Source organism: Oenanthe melanoleuca, chromosome 24 (genome assembly GCF_029582105.1).
Source record: "Oenanthe melanoleuca isolate GR-GAL-2019-014 chromosome 24, OMel1.0, whole genome shotgun sequence".
Classification (NCBI taxonomy): Eukaryota; Metazoa; Chordata; class Aves; order Passeriformes; family Muscicapidae; genus Oenanthe; species Oenanthe melanoleuca.
In genome coordinates this window covers 1,012,384-1,035,248 of record NC_079357.1, presented here as the reverse complement: position 1 = coordinate 1,035,248, position 22,865 = coordinate 1,012,384, and the positions used below count along the sequence as shown (strand labels likewise).

Sequence of the window (22,865 nt, the reverse complement as noted above, 5' to 3'; positions counted from 1 at the left end):
CTCCCATATCTCTGGTGCTGCCAGAGGAGCCAGGTGGAGGCACCCTGGGCAACCACAGTGCCCAGAGCAGAAACAGACACATCCAACCTCCTGCAATGGGCAGCAGTGGTGTGTGTGGGCTCAGCTCCCCCAGCACGGGGCTGGGGCTTGCTGTTTGAAGTGTGGCTGTGCCCCAGGAGCACAGCCCTGTTGGTAGGTGAGGGACAGTCACTGTAGCTGGAGGCTGCAGCCGAGAGCTGTCCCCACACGAGCTGAGAGGAGCCCGTGCCGCCTCCTCACCCAAACCAGGCTGGCTCCCGGCTGTCCTGGTCACCTCGTCTGCCTGTGAAGCTGGCTCTGGAATAGCAGCAGATCTGCACACAAGCAAGCAGCCCTTCGGAATTAACCTAGCCTGCCTCTTCCTTCCTCCCAAATATGTAGGGCCCCCGAGCATCCGCGCCATGAAGAACATTACAGCGGTCGCGGGTAGGGACACTTTCATCAACTGCAGGGTCATCGGGTACCCCTATTACTCCATCAAGTGGTACAAGGACTCTCTGCTGCTGCCCGATAACCACCGCCAAGTGGTCTTTGAGAACGGCACCCTGAAGCTGATGGATGTGCAGAAGGGCATGGATGAAGGAGAGTACCTGTGCAGCGTGCTGATCCAGCCCCAGCTCTCCATCAGCCAGAGCGTCCACGTCACCGTCAAAGGTGAGAGGGTGGGGACGCTTGCCCTGGAAGGCAGGGAGAGCTCATCCAGGTTGCTTTTGGGATCTCCCTGCAGTGGGATGGAGGCAGAGGAGCACCACGTGGGGAGCTGCATGGCCAGGTGGTGGCAATGCTCTGCAGTCACCAGCCCTTGGGGGCTGGCTTGGCTACCTGGTCCTGCCTGCGCCAGCAGCTGCCCTGAGCCACGATGTATCCATTTCCCCTTACAAGTGATGGAGCAAGGATTTATGGTGTAAACATAACGTATTAAAACATCTAACCTTTGCTTGGATCACCTTCACCGATGTTTTTCTGTGTGTGCTAGCTTTTAAAAAAATAATATTCTCGGTCTTCTGAGCGCACAGAACATCTTAAAAGCTTCTCCAGGCCATCAATTATTCAGCCCCATTGAGGGAGCTATCAGTCCTAATGAATTGAGCCGGATGCATTCCCTCCCAGTGCCTGGCTGAGATTGTGCTGGGAGCTCCCGGGTCTCCCGTCCTCAGGAGTTGTCGGGTCGCCTCCGCCCGTCGCCAGCTCGGTGTTTGCAGTAAATCATTCAGACAAACACGGCGGCGCTGGGGACGGAGCCGGCCAATTGTCATCCTGCCTCTCACCCAGCGGGGGATTCGTGCACTGGATTTACTCTGAACCCCCTCCCTCCCCTCCCAGCCACCATTTTCTTATTAGGAATCAGGTTAGCGAGAGAGCACATCAAGCTGATTAGAGATGCTACCACTTGATTAGCTGCTGCTCCTCTCCAAGGCTTCCAAAGGGCAGAGGAGGCTGTGGATAACCTAAGGGCAGTGTGGGGAGGTCTTCCTGCCCCTGGGGTCTGCAGGGCTTGGCCAGCCCTGCTTTCCTCACCTCACATAAATCCTTATCTCCCTGTGGAGCCCCAGGGCTTGGAAAGAGGCCAGAGATGTTGGTCTTGTTTTGGGACAGCTGGGACACACAGGGCTGATGTGGGGAGATCATCTCAGGGTGTTTGTGAGCAGTTAAATAATGGGATTTGCTGGGAGGTGCCTTCAGAGGGTGCAGGATGCTGAAGTTCAGGTGAGGATTTGTGTATCCTGGGAAGCAACAGCTGCTGAAGCCTTCCCAGTGTGGATTTACTGCCTCGATTAGTGGCTGGTGACGGGCTGAGGAAGGTGAGCAGGCTGGAGCATGGTGCAGCACGGGCCAGACATCTTCATTCCACTGCTGGAGATTTACACCCAGCCCCACTGGCTGAATTCCTCATTTCCTCTGGCCCTTGGATAAAAGGCCTGTGGAGAAGAATAGCAAAGGCCCTAGAAGAGAGTCAGAGAGTGAATAAACATAACTGTGTAGCACAAGGAGCGCGGGGCGGCGTGGAGCACCATAAAGCTTTACAGCCCCAAGTTCCTGGTGACCACTTGAAATGGCACCTGTGAGTTATGCAGGTCCTTCCGATCTCACAGCAGTAAAAGCTTTACAATTCCCTCTGGCACTGCTCAATCCCCCAGGAACTGGGATGTGCAGGCAGCCCCAGCCCTGCTCATGAGGCACCATGCCCATCTCCTGCTGAGGGAAACTCCTGCCCGAGTGTAGCTGCTGCTGCTTAGCCTGGGAACCCCAGGATCCCAGTTTCAAACCTCCTGACTCTTTGCTGATTGGGGTGCAGCTGCTGAGGCCTCTTCCCTGCACTTCCCCAGCAGCACAATCCAAAATCCAACCTCCTCCAAGGTGCCCTGACAGCTCCTTATTCCTGAAGACATCTTTGAAGGTTTTAATTAATCCCATGTGAGTTGGTGCCATCCTGGGGCTCCCACACAGCTCTGCTCGAGTGGCTGCAGTGTTTTTGGGGAGCATGGGGCTGACACAGTGCCAGGGGCACTGTGGGGTGATGCTTGGGAAGGCAGAGGCTGCTCACAGGGTCTCCTCTGGGTTGGAGCTGCTGGGATGGGCTCTGTGCTGGCACCGTGGGCGCTCCAGGCTGCAGCCAAGCGAGAGCCTTGGAGCTCTGGAGAAAGGAGAATCACAGTGGAAGCAATCTGGGAAGGGAAGGGGAGTTGTGAGCTCTGTTTGTGGGAAGCTGGAGCAGGGAGAGCTTGTCTGTCGGCCAGAGGGGCGTGTTGGGAGAGGCGCGGATCCACAAGCCCATCCCCGCTCTGCAATAGACTGCAGTGCATTCCCAATTAATTATTCATTAATTATGGAAAACAGGCAGCACTGGCTCCATGGCTCTGGCAGCTCGAGCCACGTTGCTGTTGCCAGCAGAGGGGCGGGCCAGCCCTGCCTGTACCTGCCTGCCCTGCCTGTACCTGCCTGTCCAGTGGCAGTGGCTCCCACCTGGGGGACAGTGACAGCCTCTGCTTGCCATGCAGCACCAGGCAGCAGTGCCAAGAGTGATGGGATGGGCACAGGGTGGAGGTGGGAGCCCAGGGGAGTGTGTGGGGGTTCAGGGAAGTGTCCCCGTGCCTGCATGAGAGGGCAGCTCCCTACTGCCAAAGGGACAATTGGCAGGCTGCTAATTTAATTATGGAGACTGCAGAACGAGGATCTCATCTACCAGGTGCTGAGCCTTGTTAAGCTAATTGTCTCCCTCTCTCCGCTTTCTTCCCCCTCCCACATTGCCAGAGATGCTGCAGTTGCCTAATTAAGTTATCAGAAAGATAATGGCTGGTTCTGAATCCAGCGCCTTTAAGAAAAGCATCCATCTAATAATGGCTTTTCTGGGAGTGGATAAATGCTGAGGTGGAATTTCGGGTGGCACGTGCTGGGGGTGGCCGGGGCTTTCCCCAGCGCAGGGTCAGCATTTCTCCATGCCACTCTCAGCAGGGTGGCCCTGACAGGTGGGAGAAGTCTTCCCGCTGTTCTCTGCTTGATGGCACCTCCTGCTGTCCCCTGGCCTTATTCCTGGTGGAATCAAAGCCAGTCTTACTTTCTGGCCTGCTTCTCCTGCTGGGATCTTCCCCAAGCCCCAGTGCAGCCCATCCCCGCTGAAGGAAGGCTTTCCTGGGATGGGCTCCCCAGCATTCTGTGCCTCTCCCCTCGCAGTCCCTCCGCTGATCCAGCCCTTCGAGTTCCCGCCAGCCTCCATCGGACAGCTCCTCTACATCCCCTGCGTGGTCTCCTCCGGGGACATGCCCATCCACATCACCTGGAGGAAGGACGGGCACGTCATCCTCTCTGGCTCTGGGGTCACCATCGAGAGCAAGGAGTTCATGAGCTCGCTGCAGATCTCCAGCGTGTCCCTCAAGCACAACGGGAACTACACCTGCATCGCCAGCAACGACGCCGCCACCGTCAGCCGGGAGCGGCAGCTGATCGTGCGGGGTGAGCCGGGGGTGCCCCGGCCCCTGCATCCCACCCAGCCCTGGGGGAGAGGGAGGGAGTGTGGGAGGGTGAGGAGCAGGGCTGAGCACCCACGGGGAGCGGGGAGTCGTAGGGATCTGGTGGGGATTTTCCTGCAGTGACCGTCCTTTCTCCAAACTCCTCAGTGCCTCCTCGTTTTGTGGTCCAGCCCAACAACCAAGATGGCATCTATGGAAAAGCTGGGGTGCTGAACTGCTCTGTAGATGGGTACCCCCCTCCAAAAGTCATGTGGAAGCACGCTAAAGGTACGGATGGGTCAGGGTCGTGTGTGGGGATGTCAGTGCAAACAGGGGAGAGTCCCTTGGCACGGCCACCCCGTGAGAGCTGCTCTGCCTCAGCTGAACTCTGTGTCTCTGTGTCCCCTCCTAGGAAGTGGCAACCCCCAGCAGTACCACCCCATCCCCCTGACAGGCCGCATCCAGATCCTGCCCAACAGCTCCCTGCTCATCCGCCACGTGCTGGAGGAGGACATCGGCTACTACCTCTGCCAGGCCAGCAACGGCGTGGGCACGGACATCAGCAAGTCCATGTTCCTCACTGTCAAGAGTAAGTACCCAGGGCTGACAGCAGTGACCCTTGGAGCAGAGCTGGGCACGGTGAGGTTGGCTGTGGGACTTGGGGCCACCAGCAGAGCCTGCTCTGCTCAGCCTCCTTCTCTGTTCCACTGCAGCAGCCGTGCTCCAGCCTCAGCTCTGCTCATCCCCACGATCAATGCAGGGCACGGGAGGGCATTGATTCCTCCCCTCCAGGGACCCGCTTCCCTTTTGCTATTAAACACACTTTGTCTTTAATAAAACCAGGCAATCAATCTACATCATCCAGGAGGAAAGGAAATAGCTGGGCTGCTTTGACAGGGATGGGCTGGGAAGTGTTGTTAGACACCGTGTTTGAACTGTGTGTGTTATTGGATTGCTCTCCTGTTGCTATCAGCAGAATGTATAATTGCCAGCTCTGTGTTAGTTACTGGGCTCGTTGCTGCAGGGAGCATTCAGACCTCCAGAAGGAGGTGGTGGAGGGGGTCCAGAGCCATCACCCTCACTCCTGCTGCCTCCAGGAGGGGCTGGGCTCAGGACTGGGCTCAGAAGGACTAAGCTTTGCCTTGACCATGCTGGGAATGAGGCAGTGAGCATGCTGTGCCAGAGGGGATGGAGGCTGCTGGTGAAGCTGTGGGAGCCACCACCCCCTGACTGTGCACTCAGGGTGCAGAGGGGACGTGCAGCCTTCTCTGGTCCCCACCATGCCCTGGCCTCTCTCCCCTCCCCAGCCTGGTGCTTTCTTCCCTGACACCAGCAGCTGCTTCTCTCAGGGGCTTCTCCCCTCCCCACCCAGCCTCTGCCTTCCCAGGCTCCTGTTCCCCTCCCTGTCAGCTGTTTAATTTATCCCTCCAACTGATGAATCAAACCCAGCGACTTCAAACAAGGCACTTCAATGAGGTGCAGGTACAAAGTCGAGGCGATTAATCCCGAGTGAGCATGAGAAGTCTGGGAGCCCGAACTGGTGCCGTGTCCCTGCTATCTCCCGTAATTGCATCCCAGGACAGGTTGCTTGCTGACTTGAATAGCACATAACCTTATTATGCGAGTGCTTTTGCATCTCCCGGAGCCCTCGCCGCCTTTGAAAAGGTTTGGATGAATAGGTAGACGAAGCGCCACAGCCAATTAAGCATTAGATGGGCTCTTTGTTTTGTTTCATTTTGGGGTTTTTGTTTGTTTAGTGAAATGTCAGCCCAATTAAAGGGAGATCAGCACTGGCTTTCCCTGAAAGTCAGGCCACTGCAGACTGAGTTAAATGAGAGTTAATCAGAGCCCAAACAAAGCGTGCTGGCGGTCAGCAGGGCAGAGGGCAGTGCCACAGCCAGCTGGTGTCACACACGCCCTGCCCTGACAGCACAGCAAGGGGGGACAGGGACAGCCAGGTAACACACTGGTGACACGCTGGACAGCGTGTGGCTGAATTCCATGGACTTGGCAGAGCCAGGAGCAGCTGGATGCTGCTTTTGTCAGGGAAAAGCCACCAGATTTGCTTGGGGAATGTCACCCGTGGGGTTGAGGCTTTCCTGTCTCTGGGTGCCAGGGCCCCTGGGCTCCCACAGCCTGTCCTTCCCTGCCTTGGGAAGGAACTCCAGCATCCAGCGGGCTGCAGCGTGGAGTGGAAGGTGGGGAGCACTGAGCCTGTGCCCGAGGGGACAGCAGGCTGGGCTGGGCGCAGGTGAGGGGCCCAGCAGCCCGTGATAAATGGCATTTAGCACATGGCTGCACACCTGCCCGGGTGTCGGGAGCGTGTGGCATGGGGACAGTCACGTCCCCGAGGGTCCTGCTGGCTGTGCTGGAGTGGCAGCACCCTGGGCACTGGGGAGGGGCTCCCTGCCAGCACCTCCCTGCCAGGGTCCAGCCAGGGGCAGGTAGACCCCTGCCTGTGGTCATGGCACAGCCCCCTTTGGAAGTTCGTTGCCACATAGCACGAGCATAACTGATTGCTTCCATGCAATTTGAATTAATCTCATGCTTCAGGTGAAACTCAGCTAATCAGCGAAGAAAGGAAGCTGAGACGGGTGCAATCAAATTAACATCACAGAGCCAGCTCCAAACAAGAAAGAGGGGGGCGAGGGAGGCAGGCACAGCCCTTGTCACCCTTGTCACTGTTCTCATTCAGTTGTCACCAGCGCTCGTGCCCCAGCCGGCTGTGGGACCGCAGCGTGCTGGTGGCTGTCGGCTTCCTTTGTTCCCAGCCTTATCTGTGCCCAGCCAGCAATACCAGCCTTGGTTGTGGCCTTGTTAACAAGGCCCTGGGCACAGGGAGAGGCTGGGTGGGTGGGCACAGAGTGGAGGGTACAGGAGGCGTTGGAGGTGAGCTCTCCTCGAAGGAAATCTGACTGCCCAGAGTGCTGCTTGAACTGTGGCTGATGCCACATTATCGATGTTTCTGCACCCAGGAAAGGATCATGGACTGGTGAGGAGCAGCCCCCTGCCACCTTTGGAAGTCCCTGCAGCCAGTCCCAAGCAATGTGGTCCCTCTGCAAGATGCAGAGCTGCTCCAGAGCAGGTGTTGGGCACCAATGCCCCAATCTGTGCTATCCTCACAGCTGCTCGGGGTTTTCTTGGGGTTTGTTGTGCTCTTTTCCTGCTCTGGACTACGTGCAGCTCCCTTGGGACCCTGGGAATTGAGAGAAGTTGATATGTTTACATCCAAGGAGCTGCTTTTAATCAAACATCAATAAGTGCATTTCAGTGAAGCAGAGCCTGAAACAGAGCTCCTCTCCTGGGGCCTCTGCTCTCTGGGAAGGGGCTGGTGTAGCCAAGGCTGCTGCAGCCCTGAAGGGGCTGTCCTGCCCCTTTGGCCCCAGGGCCACACACCCTGTGCTGCTGCACTGTCCTCCAGCTGGGCTGAATGAGGGCTGAGTGCAGGAACCACATCCTCAGTTTGCCAAATTGCAGGGTGGCCCCTCAGTGGTTTTCCATGGTGGGAGCAGGGGACAGTGGGCAGGAGCCTGGAAAAGCCTGCCATTGTGGCAGGACTGGGTGCTGAGCCCCTCGTGCAGCTGTGTGTGCCCTTGTGCTGTGCTGTGCAGTCAGCCCTGCTCTGGGACAAGTGCAAGAGCTCCTGCTGTCCCTGTGCTCTGTCCTCACCCCGATGGGACATGGGATGCTGAGGCTGGTGTGTCCCTGACCCGGGGCTGAGGCAGGCAGAGGTGTCAGAGCACAGGCAGGCAGCTGGGGATGGGACAGAGCAGAGTTAGGAGAAGTCTTGGGTTGCTTCTTGTCAGCCTTGGTGTCCCAATGCCACAGCTCTTTGCCATCCCCTGCCAGGTCAGGGGTGCTGTGCTCCCCTTGGGGCAGGATTGGCACCAGGCTGGGCACTGCACTGTCCTGCACCCCACAAACTCTGGCAGCTCAGGAGGGAAGGTTTCCTTCTCTGTTAATTGAATTACATTGCCACAGAAAGCCGAGGAGTCGTAGCTCATTAGAGCCTCTTGTGTCCCATTAGAACAGTGTGTGTTGCCTTTGCGGATTGTCATTATCATACATTACTGCAGGACTCAGCACTGCTGTTTGTTTATGCATTACATTTTTTTCTGCTTACCCAGCCTGCCCTCGGTCCCCCAGCCCATTCCTCCTGTGTGGTGCCTGCCACAGCCAGCCCACTGCCTGGCACTGGGGTGGCACAAAAGACTTGGCTCTTGGAGCAGAGAACAGCCAGGCCAGGGATAGTACAGCATCCTCACAGCAGGGATCAGACATCCCAATCTGTGCTGCACCCACTGCTCGAGCACCTCTGGGTTCTGCACCCCAGCCAGGAGGTGACCGCGGCACAGGCTGTTCCCACTGGCCCCATTTGCATATTGGGGTGGCTATGCAAAAAAAAAAATAATCTCTGGAATCTGCAATTCAAAGGCGGCCTTGCTGATGGGAAATCACACTCTGTATTCTGCCCAGGTTTATACGAGTGAATTATGCAAATCCGTGATGGAAAACATTCTTCCTCTCATCCTCGGGAGTGTAAAACCTTAGTCAATAATTCATACCCGCACGTCTCAGACTGGAGGCTTTCTCTTCATTATAGTGTGCACTTGGTTATTTGTCTTTCACGTTTTATTGTCTACCCCGGTGTAATGCTATGCATTATAAAATTTATCTGCTTCATTATTTTATGATCCTGAGCTGTATAATGCAGCGAGACGGTTCCGCTTCGGGCTGCGGGGCCTCTCGGTGAGAGCCGCATGCGCCGTGTCCTCGGAGGGTCCGTGGGCTCTGCGGGGCCGGGCAGCCACAGGTGACACTTTGTAGGAGCTGGTGGTGGACGGTGGTCAGGACAAGCGCAGGTGTTCTCTATATTCTGGTCTTGAGGTTTGCAGTTTATTACATCGGGCGTGGGTGAAAAGGGCTCAGCTGGGATCTGCCAGATGCTGCTCAAACAGGCCCAGAGGAGTGAGATAACAAAGGGGGTAAAAGCAAGGGTGAGGGGTGCAGGGACAAGAGCAAGAGAGCAAGAGAGTATCTGAGGGTGTCAGAGCAAGAGAGTGAGGTTTCCTTTTACAAAGTCTTAAATCTCCTTCTATGTTGAGTATTCTACTCTTTCACTAACCAATCTAGTACAAGATATAAATTCTCTAACATTCACATACAACCTGTAGGAATCGCTACATTACCATGTTTTACTGCTTTCTTATCTCTAAACCTTATCTTGGACCCTTCCTGTCATGCCAGGAGGGGGTCTCTGCTGGCTCTTTGGTATGTTTGCAGCAACTGGCATTATCTTAACCAAGGGAGAAGACCTTCAGGCATCCACATTGCTGCTCTCCAGCCACTCAAGCGAACACTGCTTTCATTTCAATCTCACCTACAGTTTCTATATTCTTAGCATCTTTTGCTAGGCAATCATATCTGCAGGGCATTCTGATTTCTTCCTGCCCTACAACACTTTGCCTCCCCGCAGTCCCGGCCATGATCACCTCCCACCCCAACACCACCATTGCCATCAAGGGCCAGACCAAGGAGCTGAACTGCACGGCGCGGGGCGAGCGGCCCATCATCATCCGCTGGGAGAAGGGGGACACGGTCATCGACCCCGACCGCAACATGCGCTACGCCATCACCACCAAGGACAACGGCGACGAGGTCATCTCCACCCTCAAGGTGAGGGCTGCGGGTCCTGCACCTCCCTGGGGTCTTGCTGGGCGTTGGAGAGAAGAAGGGAAGGTGCAGAGAGGGTGTGGTGGTCCCCAGTGGGTGTCACAGAGCCTGGCACTGCGCTGGGCTCGCGAGCGGCAAAGCCGAGCCCAGAGGGGTGGGGTGCCCAATTGTGGGAGGGATTGCAGCTCCTGTGAGTGGCACTGTGGTGGGAGCAGGGATGGCAGGGGAAGGCAGGGCACAGTGCTGGGGGTAGCTCAGTCTGAATTGGCTCCTCTCCCTGGAATTCTGGCAGCTGAAACCTGCCGACCGCGGGGACTCTGTCTTCTTCTCCTGTCACGCCATTAACTCCTACGGCGAGGACAGAGGCTTGATCCAGCTCACTGTCCAAGGTACTCCATCCCCCCTGTGTGAGCCCTACAGTGCAAAGCCTTGCTGAGAGGGTCCCCCTGCTCCTGGGGGCCTTCTCTGCCAGTGTCCCCAACCTGCCTGCATGTCCCCAAGAGCCCCCTGACCCGCCGGAGCTGGAGATCCGCGAGGTGAAAGCCCGGAGTATGAATTTGCGATGGACACAGCGGTTCGACGGCAACAGCATCATCACCGGGTTCGATATCGAGTACAAGAACAAGTCGGGTAGGTGACAGTGATGTCCCCTCCCCGTGCCACAGTGAGGCTGGGGGCTGGCCTGCACAGGCAGGTGTGGGACTGCCCCACCGGTGCCTCCAAGGGAATATTCTGCATCCCGGTTCCTTTGATGAAGAAAGGAGAGAGCGGCATTAATGAAATATGGTAATTTCTGTTGGATGGGAGCATTTGAAAGGGAATATTAAAAGAGACAATATTTGCAAGAAGTTGAACCCCTACTCACAACAGCGAGAGAGGGAAGCAGTGCCTCTCCAGGGGTGCAAAAGCTGGAGGTGCCTGGAGACCTCACCTGCTTTAGCATGGTCCCCTCAGCACTACAGATCCTGGACAGGATCCAGGCTCTTACCTTTCTGCCTGGGTCCTCTGCTCTTCCAGATTCCTGGGATTTTAAGCAGTCTACACGCAACATCTCCCCGACCATCAACCAGGCGAACATCGTGGACCTGCACCCCGCCTCGGTGTACAGCATCCGCATGTACTCCTTCAACAAGATCGGGCGCAGCGAGCCCAGCAAGGAGCTCACCATCAGCACCGAGGAAGCAGGTGCTGCTCTGGGTCCTGCTGGGGGTGGTTGGCAGGGGCTGCAGCCTGGGGGAAAGCTGGCTGATCTCTCCTAAAGCCAGGCGTTTTCCTGGTGAGGAGCTCCTGGACCTTCTCAATGTGTTTTTTTGTGTTTGTGTCTCGGCAGCTCCCGATGGCCCTCCGATGGATGTCACCTTGCAGCCGATCACGTCCCAGAGCATCCAGGTCACCTGGAAGGTGAGTGAGGCTGGGATGGTGTGTGGGCTTTTTCTGGCTGTGGGGGATTGGCCAAATGCTGTCCCAGCTTGTCCTGACACCCAGCATGTCATCAGTGTTACAAGGATCAGGAAGAACTGGCCAGGAAAAAGGAAAACCTGGAGGCTGTGCAAGCAGCTCACCTTATTGCTCAGGGCTCTTATCAATCATGTTTTTCAACAAGCTCATTATCTCATAGGGTGTCCATGAGGGACCATGGGGCAGAGAGGATAAATATGTAAAAACTGAGGTGCTGGGTTGCAAAGTGTTTGAGCAGAGATCAATAAAGCTTAGAATCGGATTTATTTTTCCAAAGCTGCCTAATGAAAAATAAAATTGATTGTAAAGTTAGGACTTGGGAATGAACTGCTAAGTCAATAAATTTAGGGTTCCAGCTTCTCCCCCCACCTCCCCTTAAGCACTGAAAAACAGATTAATGAAAAGTAAGATTCACTTGAAAGATAAGTCACTTCGTTTTAGGAGTATTTCAGCAAGATGGATCTCCCTGGCATTGTAACATAAATTTGCAATCAACCCTATTGATTTCTTAATGCTTCAGAGAAATATTGTTAAGATTGATCTCAATCTGGCCTTTCAGGCTGCCAGACTTGGGATTTCTCCTGCTCCAGCTGGGGACTGGTGTGCTCCAGGCAGCACTTTCATCTCTGGTAGCTCTAAGGACACACTGGACCTTTGTTTATCACTATTTTGCCACTCAGTGAAAAGTGGGGAGGGAAAACAACTTGAAAGCCTTGAGAAAAACCACTGAGGAGGGGTGGTTGGGGCACAGAGCCCTGTGAGGTATCGCCCCTGTGACACTGCTCCATCCTGCCCTCGCTGTCCCTCAGGCCCCGAAGAAGGAGCTGCAGAACGGGGTGATCCGTGGCTACCAGATTGGCTACCGGGAGAACAGCCCGGGCAGCAACGGGCAGTACAGCATCGTGGAGATGAAGGCCACGGGCGACAGCGAGGTCTACACGCTGGACAACCTCAAGAAGTTTGCGCAGTACGGGGTGGTGGTGCAGGCGTTCAACCGCGCGGGCACGGGGCCCTCGTCCAGCGAGATCAACGCCACCACGCTGGAGGACGGTAAGGGCGGCCCAGGGACCACACCTGGCACCATGGTCACACCCAAGGGACCCTCAGTTCATCCCCATCCCGTCCCACACAGTTCTGTGTGCGCCCTCTCAGCTCCCTGGGAAGGAACTGGGAGCACAGGGACACCCGCGGCACGGGGGTTTGTGGCACAAATAAAAGGTGCAAGGTGGATTTCGGCGCTGCCCAAGTGCCAGGCAGGTTTCCATCTGGGACACAGTTGCTGATGGTCTCAGTCGTTTTAAAAACAATAAGGAAAAGTTTTGCAGTGCGTTTGCTCAGCAGTTTTTCATACTTAATTAGGGCTCTCGTTAGCCTGTCAAACCACAATCGTTTCCTGGCTGCATTAGCACTCCTCCCGGGGTATTCAAGGGCCCCTGTTTTAGCAATAGTGTCTTTTCCATAATTATATTACCTTCATTTTGTTCAAACGGACTATCTGTATTAGTTTATTATACTCTGTCCCTAATTACATGGTGCTTATATTTTTTGCACCTAAGTAATATGAAACAATAATCATTTTCAAAGAGGATCGTTACGGTGATGTATTATCATTTAAATGCTCATAAAAATTAGAGTTACCTCTTGCGGGGCAATGGGATCTAATTACCTCGCATCCAGCCAGCTCTCCCACTCTCCCCTCACTGGGAAGCATCCTCCCTGTCACCACCAGCACAGAGTTCACACCCACCTGGCTGGCCCAGGAGAAGGAAAAGTGCATGTTGGAGGCAGAGCACTGCTGGGCAGGGCTGAGGGCTTCCAGCAGCGCAGCAAGGTCCGTGTGGGCAGAGTTAGGGTGGCTCCTTCAGCCTGGAATCTCCATCCTCCTGCTGATTGTCCTCCTCATCCCTCCCTGCCCAGTTCCCAGCCAGCCCCCCGAGAACGTGCGCGCCATCTCCATCACCTCAGATGTGGCCGTGATCTCGTGGTCGGAGCCCCCGCGCAGCACCCTCAACGGGGTGCTCAAGGGCTACCGGGTCATCTTCTGGTCCCTCTACATGGACGGAGGTGAGCACAGGTGGGGAGCAGGGGGCACGGGGGCCGTGGGGGGCGCAGGGGCTGACTGGCCGTGTCTCCTGCAGAGTGGGGCGAGATGCAGAACATCACGACCACGCGGGAGCGGGTGGAGCTGCGGGGCATGGAGAAGTTCACCAACTACAGCGTGCAGGTGCTGGCCTACACCCAGGCGGGTGACGGCGTCCGCAGCAGCGTGCTCTACATCCAGACCAAGGAGGACAGTAAGTGGCTCTGCCACCAGCACGAGCGACTGAAGGGCACGGGGGAAACCCCCTGTGTGCAGCCATGGGCAGGGCATTTCCCCTTCCCTTTTTTCCCTTTTCCTTAAGTGCGGATATTTAAATATTTACACCCTGCCTGCCCTACTTTAATGCCATTAGCTCGCTAGCAGAGCATCCCTGGGCCTGTCCTAGGAAGTGCCAGATGCTGGGAGGGAGGCGCAGCTGGGCAGGGTACGGCTGACAGATTAAGGAGATGGCCATTAAAAGCCAATCATGATTTCTAAAGCAGAGCTCAGGCTGCAATTAACCCTCCTGCCTCTGGCTCGCACAGGGGCCAGGGCCACCCGTGGAGAGGTGTCCTGCAGGCAGACCTGTCCCTGCCTGTGTGTGACACCACCATTGCAGCTGCTTCCCAGCCTGTGGTTGGGGTGCCAGCCCCACAGCAGGATGCTGTCGCATCTCCCAGCTGGGCAGAGACCTTGGAGACCTCCTGGCAGCAGCTCTGCCACGCTCTCCCTCCTCAGTTCCAGGTCCCCCAGCTGGGATCAAGGCTGTGCCGTCCTCTGCCAGCAGCGTGGTGGTGTCCTGGCTGCCGCCGGCCAAGCCCAACGGCATCATTCGGAAATACACCATCTTCTGCTCCAGCCCCGGCTCGGGGCAGCCGGTACGTGACGGGAATGGGGCTGGGAATCACCACAGTGTGCCAGGAGCGGGAGGGAGAGCTGGTACCAGGCAGCAGCCGCAGCAAAGACCTCTTGGGGTGCACTGCGGAATTGTCCAAGGGCATCCATGGGCACTGTGCACCAGGGAATGGTCCCGTCATCTCTCTGTTCCCATCCTCTGGCATCTGCCCTGCTCAGCAGTTGCTCCAGAGGGGGAAACATGCCAGCAGCTGACCGAAAATGAAACAGAAATCCAACCTGGCCCCATCCCTCCTTGGTGAGGGAGAGGTTGATGGGAGGTCTGCAGACTAGTGCTTATCAAAAGCTCCTTCTCAAACTCATTTCACTATCTGAGCCTCTGGTTTCCAGGGCAACATAATCTTTTCATCAAAGCAACTGGTAAAACCGCTGGGATCCGATATTGTTTTCTTGGCATCTTGTCAAAACTGTCATTTGGGTAAAAAAAAAAAAAATTATGTATACTATACAATATTCATATAGGTGTGTCTGCATTGGGGTACACTCACATCCGTGTCCCTGCAAGGGCACGTGTGTGCTGACAGTGAGCACACGGGTACCTGCCAGGTCATGTTTAAATGCACCCATCCTGTGCCATGGGGGCCGTGGAGCCCCATCCCTGCCTGGTGCTGCCACGGCACAGCCAGTGCTGTGCCAGGCAGTCCTTCCCCTCGTGGCGTGCTTGGGGCAGGGTGGCTCTGTGCCCTCTGTGATGGGGACTGGCCCCAGTGCTTGCCCTGTCCGCAGGGCCACTGCAGGGCTGGGGCAGTTGCTGTGGGGGATGCGGTGACCCCGTGTGGGTTTTGGGGACCCCTTGGCCTCTCGCTGTGACCGCAGAGGGTTTGGAGCAGCCTGGCTGGGGTTGTTGCAGGCTGGCCCCGCTGCAGCTCGGCGGTGCCAGGGCAGCGTCCTTTCCTGGATCAGGAATGCTGGAGCAGCCATCTGTTCTGGGCTGCAGCCCGGCTCCCTGGAGGAATCACGACACCAGCCGGCTCTGCCCGGCATTGAGCGGTGTGAGCGGAGCTGCTGCTGCTCGGGATAAACCCGGAGGGGCTGGGGGGTCTGCGCTGAGGGTGGTGGGTGAGGGTCTCACAGAAACTTCACCTTCACCCATGTCCCCTCCGCAGGCTCCCAGCGAGTACGAGACCAGCCCGGACCAGCTCTTCTACCGCATCGCCCACCTGAACCGGGGCCAGCAGTACCTGCTCTGGGTGGCCGCTGTCACCTCCGCCGGCCGCGGCAACATCAGCGAGAAGGTGACCATCGAGCCTGCGGGCAAAGGTACGGGGAGTGCCAGCCTGGGGGCTGCTGTGCCCTGCCACATGGAAGTGACCCCAGGGCAGAGGAGAGGCAGCTTGGGGTCTCCTTACACCTCGGGGGGTCTGTGCACCCTGCCTGCCCCCCAGGCTGACCTCCTCCTTGCCCCCAAGCCCCCGCCAAGATCATCTCCTTCGGAGGCACCGTCACCACGCCGTGGATGAAGGACGTGCGGCTGCCGTGCAACTCCGTGGGAGAGCCGGTCCCTGCCATCAAGTGGACCAAGGACAGGTATGGAGGTGGCTGCCAGCCGTGCTGGGGGCTGGTGCCGGCCCTGGCTGTGCCACACACGGCTGATGTGCCCCCTCTCTCCCGGCAGCGAGGACTCTGCCATCCCGGTGACAGTGGACGGCCACCGCCTGATCCAGGCCAACGGGACGCTGGTGCTGCGCTCGGTGAAAGCCGAGGACTCCGGCTACTACACCTGCACGGCCACCAACACCTGGGGCTTCGACACCATCATCATCAACCTCCTGGTGCAAGGTGAGGTTCCCAGCTCTGTGTGTGCCTGCACAGACACGCTCCATCCCCTCTGACCAGTGCCCGGGCTCTGGCCTGTACCAGGGGCTCGTGCTGGCCCAGGGATGGGTGCCGTGTCTCGTTGGCACTTTGGGAGCACTCTGCGTGTGTGAGGTGCTCACGGGCTTTCCCTCCTCCCCAGTGCCCCCGGACCAGCCCCGCCTGACCGTCTCCAAGACCTCAGCATCGTCCATCACTCTGGCCTGGATCCCTGGGGACAATGGGGGCAGCTCCATCCGAGGTAGGGCTGCTGTGAGTGACAGGGCTGGTGCCAGCAGCTCATCCCAGAGCCATGACTGATTCCATTCTCATGGAATGTGTTTTCAGGCTCACTGTGCCACGTTTCTGTATCTGCACCTCAGTTTCCCTCTCTCCAAAATGCGTCAGAGTAAGGTTGATGTCCCTGAGCTCTTAGCAGGGGCTGGCAGCCCCAGTGAGGGGTTTGTGAGGTGTTTTGGACAAGGTGCAGGGACTGAGGTAGCTAATGAAGGGCACATCACTGGGTGCTTTGGTGGTGGTGGCCAGTGCCAGCCCCAGTGCTGCTCTGTGTCTCTAGCATTGGTGCTACTCTGAAGCCACCAGAGCAGGAGTTGTCCCACATCCCTGACAGGCTGGGGGCTTTGGGAGGGCTCCAGGAGCATCCCAGCTTTCCCAAGTCTCCTTTCTGCTCTGATTCATCTCATGAATTATAGGTTGAAACAGCTGCGTGCAGAGGGGGGAGCGGGGAGCGAGGAAGGAGACCTCGCTTACAATTAATTAAAAGCATGAAAGTAATTACAAGCAAATCTCCCCAGCCAGCAGCCTTTCACTCCAGCGGACTCTGTTGATAAATTTGGTTATAATTGGATTAGAAATATTAAAAACAGACCGCATGTACAAAATAAATAAATAAGCAGTGGCAGGCACGAGGGTGGGTGGTGTGGGGGTGTCAGGGCTGGTGTTGACACTGCTGGGAATCATGTGCCCATGGCCTTGGGAAGGTCCTGGTGTCACCATGCACAGGCAATCCTTGGCAGTGGGAAGGTGTGGGAAGTGTCCTCACTGCTCTGCCTGAGCTGGAGCTGGGTGTTCACAGAGCTCCTTCACACAAACCCTCTGGCATTGCCACGGTGGTACCTGGGTGGGGCTGGCAGTGGGGCCATCCTGCCACCTCCGCCTTGTGCAGCTCATTATGCACACAGCAAGGCAGGAAGCCTACTCTCCTATTAGAGAATTGGCTAAATATCCTGCCAAAATAGCCAAACCTCTCAGTGCCCCAGGGAAGTTTGGTTGGCACAGCCAGGGTAGCAGGGATGTGCTGTCCTGAGATGCCCCAATGCCCTTGGGGCTGTCCCTGTGTCCCTGTGCTCCCCTGGGAAGCCCAGACCAGCCGTCCCCAAGCACCTTGTTGACGGCAGCGTAACAGGTTTGCTCATCTAGGACACAATGTGCTTCCTAATACTCTTCATCACGGGAGAGGAGGCGGTGTGCAATGACAGAAGCAACTTCCCTGCAGCCTCCCGAGGGAGCTGCTTAATTCCAGCTTTCCCTTTATAGCCTCGCACCAGTCAATCACAGCGTGCACTCCCATGTGGAAATGAGCAGTGGGGCCATGCTGGGGCTGCTGGGGGCAGCTGAGGTGTGACCAGGAGTGCTGGCAGAGCTCTCAGGAGGTTCTGCACGTGCCCATGCTTTTTTTATCCGTGGCTCTGTGTGGTGGGCAGAGCAGGCAGTTTCCAGCACCGCTCGTGAGCACAGAATTGGTGTGTGATGAGTGCCAGGCTGTGCTGGACTTGGGCACAGGCTTTGTGCCACCCAGAGGTGACCCCCTCCTTGCTCCCACAGGCTTCGTGCTCCAGTACTCGGTGGACAACAGCGAGGAGTGGAAGGACGTGTTCATCAGCTCCTCCGAGCGCTCCTTCAAGCTGGAGAGCCTCAAGTGTGGCACCTGGTACAAGGTGAAGCTGGCGGCCAAGAACAGCGTCGGCGCCGGCCGCATCAGCGAGATCATCGAGGCCAAGACCCACGGCAGAGGTGAGCCTGGCCTGTGGTGCCCCTGCCCCACCAGAGATCCCCTGCCCACCCTCCTGACAGCTCCTCTCCCGCAGAGCCCTCCTTCAGCAAGGACCAGCACCTCTTCACCCACATCAACTCCACGCACGCCAGGCTGAACCTGCAGGGCTGGAGCAGCGGGGGCTGCCCCATCACCGCCATCGTCCTGGAGTACCGGCCCAAGGGCAACTGGGTCTGGCAGAGCCTGCGCACCAACAGCTCCAGCGAGGTGTTCCTGACCGAGCTGCGCGAGGCCACCTGGTACGAGCTGCGCATGAAGGCCTGCAACAGCGCCGGCTGCGGCAACGAGACCACGCAGTTCGCCACGCTGGACTACGACGGCAGTGAGTGGGGACAGGGCTGGGGGAAATGCCACCACACCGAGGGGTCCCGGCACGCTGAGCGCCCACCCGCCCCTGCTCTGCCCTAGGCACCATCCCCCCGATCAAGTCTGCCCAAGGGGAAGGTGATGACGTGAAGAAGCTCTTCACCATCGCCTGCCCCGTGATCCTGGCCACGCTGGGAGTGGCCCTGCTCTTCATCATCCGCAAGAAGAGGAAGGAGAAGCGGCTGAAGAGGCTTCGAGGTGAGATGGGATTCAGAGGTGCAGCACATGGGACCCCAGACTGTGTTCCTGGACTGCCTCATTGTGCCCTAAACTGCTCCCTTACAACAAACTCCTTGGTTTTTGTGTCTCCTGCACAGATGCAAAAAGTTTGGCAGAAATGTTGATCAGGTGAGTTGATCACGCATCTGCCTGTGGATGGGACTGGGTGGGCAGGCAGGGGAATAGGTGGTGCTGGGGGTGGTCGTGGCTGCTTTTAAGCCCGGGTATAACCCTCACTCAGTTTCAGACCTTCTCACACTCACACCTGTGAAGGTTGTGGCAGTGACTCTGTAGCACAGCAGCCCAGTGCTCCTGGCTGCTCCTGCCTGCCCAAGGGTCCCAGCACCCACACTGGAGCGTGCCTGGGCAGAGCTGAGCCCTGGGTGGGCTGGCTGGTGGCAATCCCCAGCCCGTGGCAGGCTGGAGCCGCCGGGGCTCTGTCCGGTAATGGGCGGGTCTGCGTCCCCTCTCACCTCACAGCAAGAATAACCGCAGCTTTGACACGCCGGTGAAGGGGCCCCCGCAGGGCCCCCGCCTGCACATCGACATCCCACGGGTGCAGCTCCTCATCGAGGACAAGGAGGGCATCAAGCAGCTGGGTAAGCACAGGCAAAGCTCCCATCCCCTGCTGCCCCAGAGTGCTGGGGGTCCCATGGATGCACTGAGTGTGGGCCTGCAGTGCCTGGCCAGAGAGAGGTCTGAGCTGCAGCTCCCTCCCGCAGGGGATGACAAAGCCACGATCCCGGTGACCGACACGGAGTTCAGCCAGGCAGTGAACCCCCAGAGCTTCTGCACGGGAGTGTCTCTGCATCACCCAGCCCTGATCCAGAACACGGGGCCCCTCATCGACATGTCCGACATCCGCCCCGGCACCAGTGAGTGACGGGCTGGGCTGGCCGTGCTGGGGGCTGTACACACGGGGCAGGCGTGGGGAAACTGTCCTCCAGCACTGGCTGGGAGGGCAGAAAGGGCAGGCAGTGCTCCAGGGAAGGGACAGCATCCTGGCTGTGAGTGGAAGGGACTCACTGTGACTTTGTGCCGTAGACCCCGTGTCGAGGAAGAGCGTGAAGTCTGCGCACAGCACCCGCAACCGCTACTCCAGCCAGTGGACACTCACCAAGTGCCAGGCGTCCACCCCCGCCAGGACCCTCACCTCGGACTGGAGAACAGTGGGCTCCCAGCACGGCATCACAGTCACTGAGAGTGACAGCTACAGCGCCAGCCTCTCGCAGGACACAGGTGTGCAGGGCCACGGCCTCCCTGGCACTGCTTGGGCAGGAATCTGCTGCTTTGGGGTGCACAGACACCCCAAACTGTGAGTTCAGAAAGTACCAGTGGGATTGTGGGCCCACAGCTCAGTGGCTCTGAGCAGCCAGGGCCATGCCCAGCTATGGGGACAGATAGAATAATTAAAAAACAAAGTGGTTTGAGTTGGAAGGGACCTTATTGCTCATCCTGTTCCATCCTTCCACTAGACCAGGCTGCTCCATGTCCCATCCAACCTGGCCTTGAATGTGGCCAGCAGGGGCAGCCTGGGCATTCCCAGGATGTGAAAAAAGGCACTCCTGTGCCAGGGAGAGCTCACAGGTAGGTGACACACCCTCTCCCCACAGACAAGGGGCGGAACAGCATGGTGTCCACGGAGAGCGCCTCGTCCACCTACGAGGAGCTGGCGCGCGCCTACGAGCACGCCAAGCTGGAGGAGCAGCTGCAGCACGCCAAGTTCGAGATCACCGAGTGCTTCATCTCCGACAGCTCCTCGGACCAGATGACCACGGGCACCACGGACAACGCCGACAGCATGACCTCCATGAGCACCCCGTCCGAGCCCGGCATCTGCCGCTTCACCGCCTCCCCGCCCAAGCCCCAGGACAGCGAGCGGGGCAAGGGCGTGGCCGTGCCCATCCCTCACCGCGCCAGCAAGAGTAGGTCCACGTGGGCTCTACGGGGGTCCTCAGCGCCCCAGAGCTCCCCAAAATCCTCAGGAGGCCTTCCCAGTCCTGTATTCCTTGGCATTCTTGGTATTTCTCCCCATGCTGTAATCTTCTTTCTCCGTCGATTAATGTTGTTCCCCATTTCTTGGGATTCCATCCTTTCCTTGGTATTCCATCCATTCCCATTTCTTGGTATTCCATCCATTCCTTGGGATTCCACACATTCCCATTCCTTAGTCTTCCATCCATTCCTGGTATTCCATCCTTTCCTTGGTGTTCCATCCATTCCTTGGTATTCCATCCATTCCCATTCCTTGGTATTCCGTCCATTCTTTGGTATTCCATCCTTTCCCTGGTATTTCACCCATTCCCATTTCTTGGTATTTCATCCATTCCTTAGTATTCCATCCATTCCTTGGTATTCAATCCATTCCTTGGTATTCCATCCATTCCCATTGCTTGGTATTCCACCCAATCTTTGAGGGTTTTTTCCCAGTTCCTTGGTATTTCTCCTCATTCTTGAGTATTCCTTCCCATTCCTTAGTATTTTTTCCCCTGTATTTTACTGTTCCTTCCCATTTTTCACTATTCCTTCCTATTAGTTAGCTTTCCTTCCTGTTCTTTCCCCATCCCTTGATATTTCCCCATTTCTAATTATTCTTTCCCATTTTTTAGTATCCCTGGCTATTTTTTACTGTTCCTTCTCATTCTTTAGGATTCCTTCCTATTTTTTAGCATTCCTTACTGTTCTTTCCTCATTCCTTGATATTTTTCATGGTTTTTTTTGTTGGATTTTAATGTTCTTTTCCTTTCTTTAGTGTTCCATCCCATTTTTTTCAGTATCCCTGGCTATTCTTTTCTATTCCTTCTCATTTTTTTTAGTATTCCTGGCTATTCTTTATTCTTCCTTCCCTTTCTTAGCATTCATTACTATTTTTTAATATCCACCAGTATTCCTTGTTAATCCCCCACATTTTTCAGTACCTTCCCTGTTCTTTGGTGTTCTCAGTATTTCCCTGCTTTGTTTTTAGTATTCTTCAATATTTATCAGTATTTTTCCCCCTGCCTTAGTGTTCATCAGTATTCCTTGGTGCTCCTCAGGATTTCTTCCCTATCCTTAGTCCTAAAACCCGACAATCTCCCAGCCCCCATGAGTTTTATCACCTCAAAATTGAACAATACCTGGAAGATATTTTAAAAATACATAGGTGGGAATTTGATAGTTAATTTATTTACTGATTATATAACACACAATATAATGGGATCATCTTTCCATGATCAGAAAATTAGACCACATATTTTTATGGCATAGTTAACTAGCACAGAGTGTATTAGGTATAACACCACTGTAACCTTAAAAAATCTGGAATTTACAGAACTTATTATAAAGCACACAAGATTTAAAGCAATAGTGCTATAATAACACCAATATAACACCTGTAAGATATAATATAATAAGGCAGAGCCTTATATATATAAATATATAAAAATATATTTATATATTTCATTAAAAATTATCTATTTGACTATATAATTTAAATATATTTATATGCATATATATAAATTTATATAAATATATTTCTACATAAATTTATATATTCTTATATATTCTAAATATAGATTTTTTACATATTGATATATAAATTTCTATATTTTATACAGCAATTTATATTTTCTCCATTTATATATAGGTTTATATATACACTTATATATATATGTTATATATATATAATTATATATATAGATTTATGTATCTATCTAAAGAGAAAAAAATTGTATTTTAAGTTATATGTATTCATATAGCGATCTGTATACATTATTTTATATAAATTTTTATATATATATATACACATAACCATAACTCTTTAAATGAAGGTATTAATACATATAATCCCATATCTATATGTGCTGTATCCTGTATTAACACCACAGAACCTGCAATAATTCCCTCCACAGCCTGTGAAGAGAGGAACGTGCCCTTACAGAACACTACACAATATATACAATTAAAGAAGTAAAGCTCTGTGTGGTGTTATATATTGCAAATATAAAAGACAGACTAATAACAGGGTTTTACATCTGTGGACATATAAATCCTTAAATGAAGGCCCTACAGCTAGAGGTAATGCTGTAGAACACAAAGGGAGCAGTGTAATAGAACAGAAATAAAACGCCAATAACAGCCAATATAACAACACGGGCTCTTAGCCATACATGGACATAAAACCCTGAAATTAGGGCACTAACTATAGATGATGCCATAACACAAGACAGCAGGATCTGTTGTTTATGGCAGCACAGCCACTCACCTTAGCAGAGTAAAGCCAGGTGTAGGACACACCACATCCCACTGCTGGGTGCTGGCG

The 22,865-nt window shown here is 55.2% G+C and overlaps 1 protein-coding gene across 1 annotated transcript in view; it reads left to right on the top strand.

The window, feature by feature from the left end:
• Positions 1 to 22,865, top strand: part of DSCAML1 (DS cell adhesion molecule like 1) — a 94,725-nt gene that overhangs the window by 69,178 nt on the left and 2,682 nt on the right. Inside the window, exons 8-32 of the mRNA XM_056509612.1 lie at positions 421 to 693; positions 3,712 to 3,990; positions 4,155 to 4,274; positions 4,399 to 4,575; positions 9,463 to 9,662; positions 9,952 to 10,048; positions 10,161 to 10,289; positions 10,677 to 10,844; positions 10,990 to 11,060; positions 11,927 to 12,167; positions 13,035 to 13,181; positions 13,256 to 13,411; positions 13,936 to 14,075; positions 15,219 to 15,372; positions 15,522 to 15,639; positions 15,728 to 15,891; positions 16,070 to 16,168; positions 17,752 to 17,940; positions 18,015 to 18,302; positions 18,389 to 18,544; positions 18,664 to 18,694; positions 19,046 to 19,164; positions 19,288 to 19,440; positions 19,610 to 19,804; positions 20,179 to 20,490. Of these exons, the coding sequence (XP_056365587.1) occupies positions 421 to 693; positions 3,712 to 3,990; positions 4,155 to 4,274; positions 4,399 to 4,575; positions 9,463 to 9,662; positions 9,952 to 10,048; positions 10,161 to 10,289; positions 10,677 to 10,844; positions 10,990 to 11,060; positions 11,927 to 12,167; positions 13,035 to 13,181; positions 13,256 to 13,411; positions 13,936 to 14,075; positions 15,219 to 15,372; positions 15,522 to 15,639; positions 15,728 to 15,891; positions 16,070 to 16,168; positions 17,752 to 17,940; positions 18,015 to 18,302; positions 18,389 to 18,544; positions 18,664 to 18,694; positions 19,046 to 19,164; positions 19,288 to 19,440; positions 19,610 to 19,804; positions 20,179 to 20,490 (4,176 nt within the window). The remainder of the gene's footprint in view (positions 1 to 420; positions 694 to 3,711; positions 3,991 to 4,154; positions 4,275 to 4,398; positions 4,576 to 9,462; positions 9,663 to 9,951; positions 10,049 to 10,160; positions 10,290 to 10,676; positions 10,845 to 10,989; positions 11,061 to 11,926; positions 12,168 to 13,034; positions 13,182 to 13,255; positions 13,412 to 13,935; positions 14,076 to 15,218; positions 15,373 to 15,521; positions 15,640 to 15,727; positions 15,892 to 16,069; positions 16,169 to 17,751; positions 17,941 to 18,014; positions 18,303 to 18,388; positions 18,545 to 18,663; positions 18,695 to 19,045; positions 19,165 to 19,287; positions 19,441 to 19,609; positions 19,805 to 20,178; positions 20,491 to 22,865) is intronic.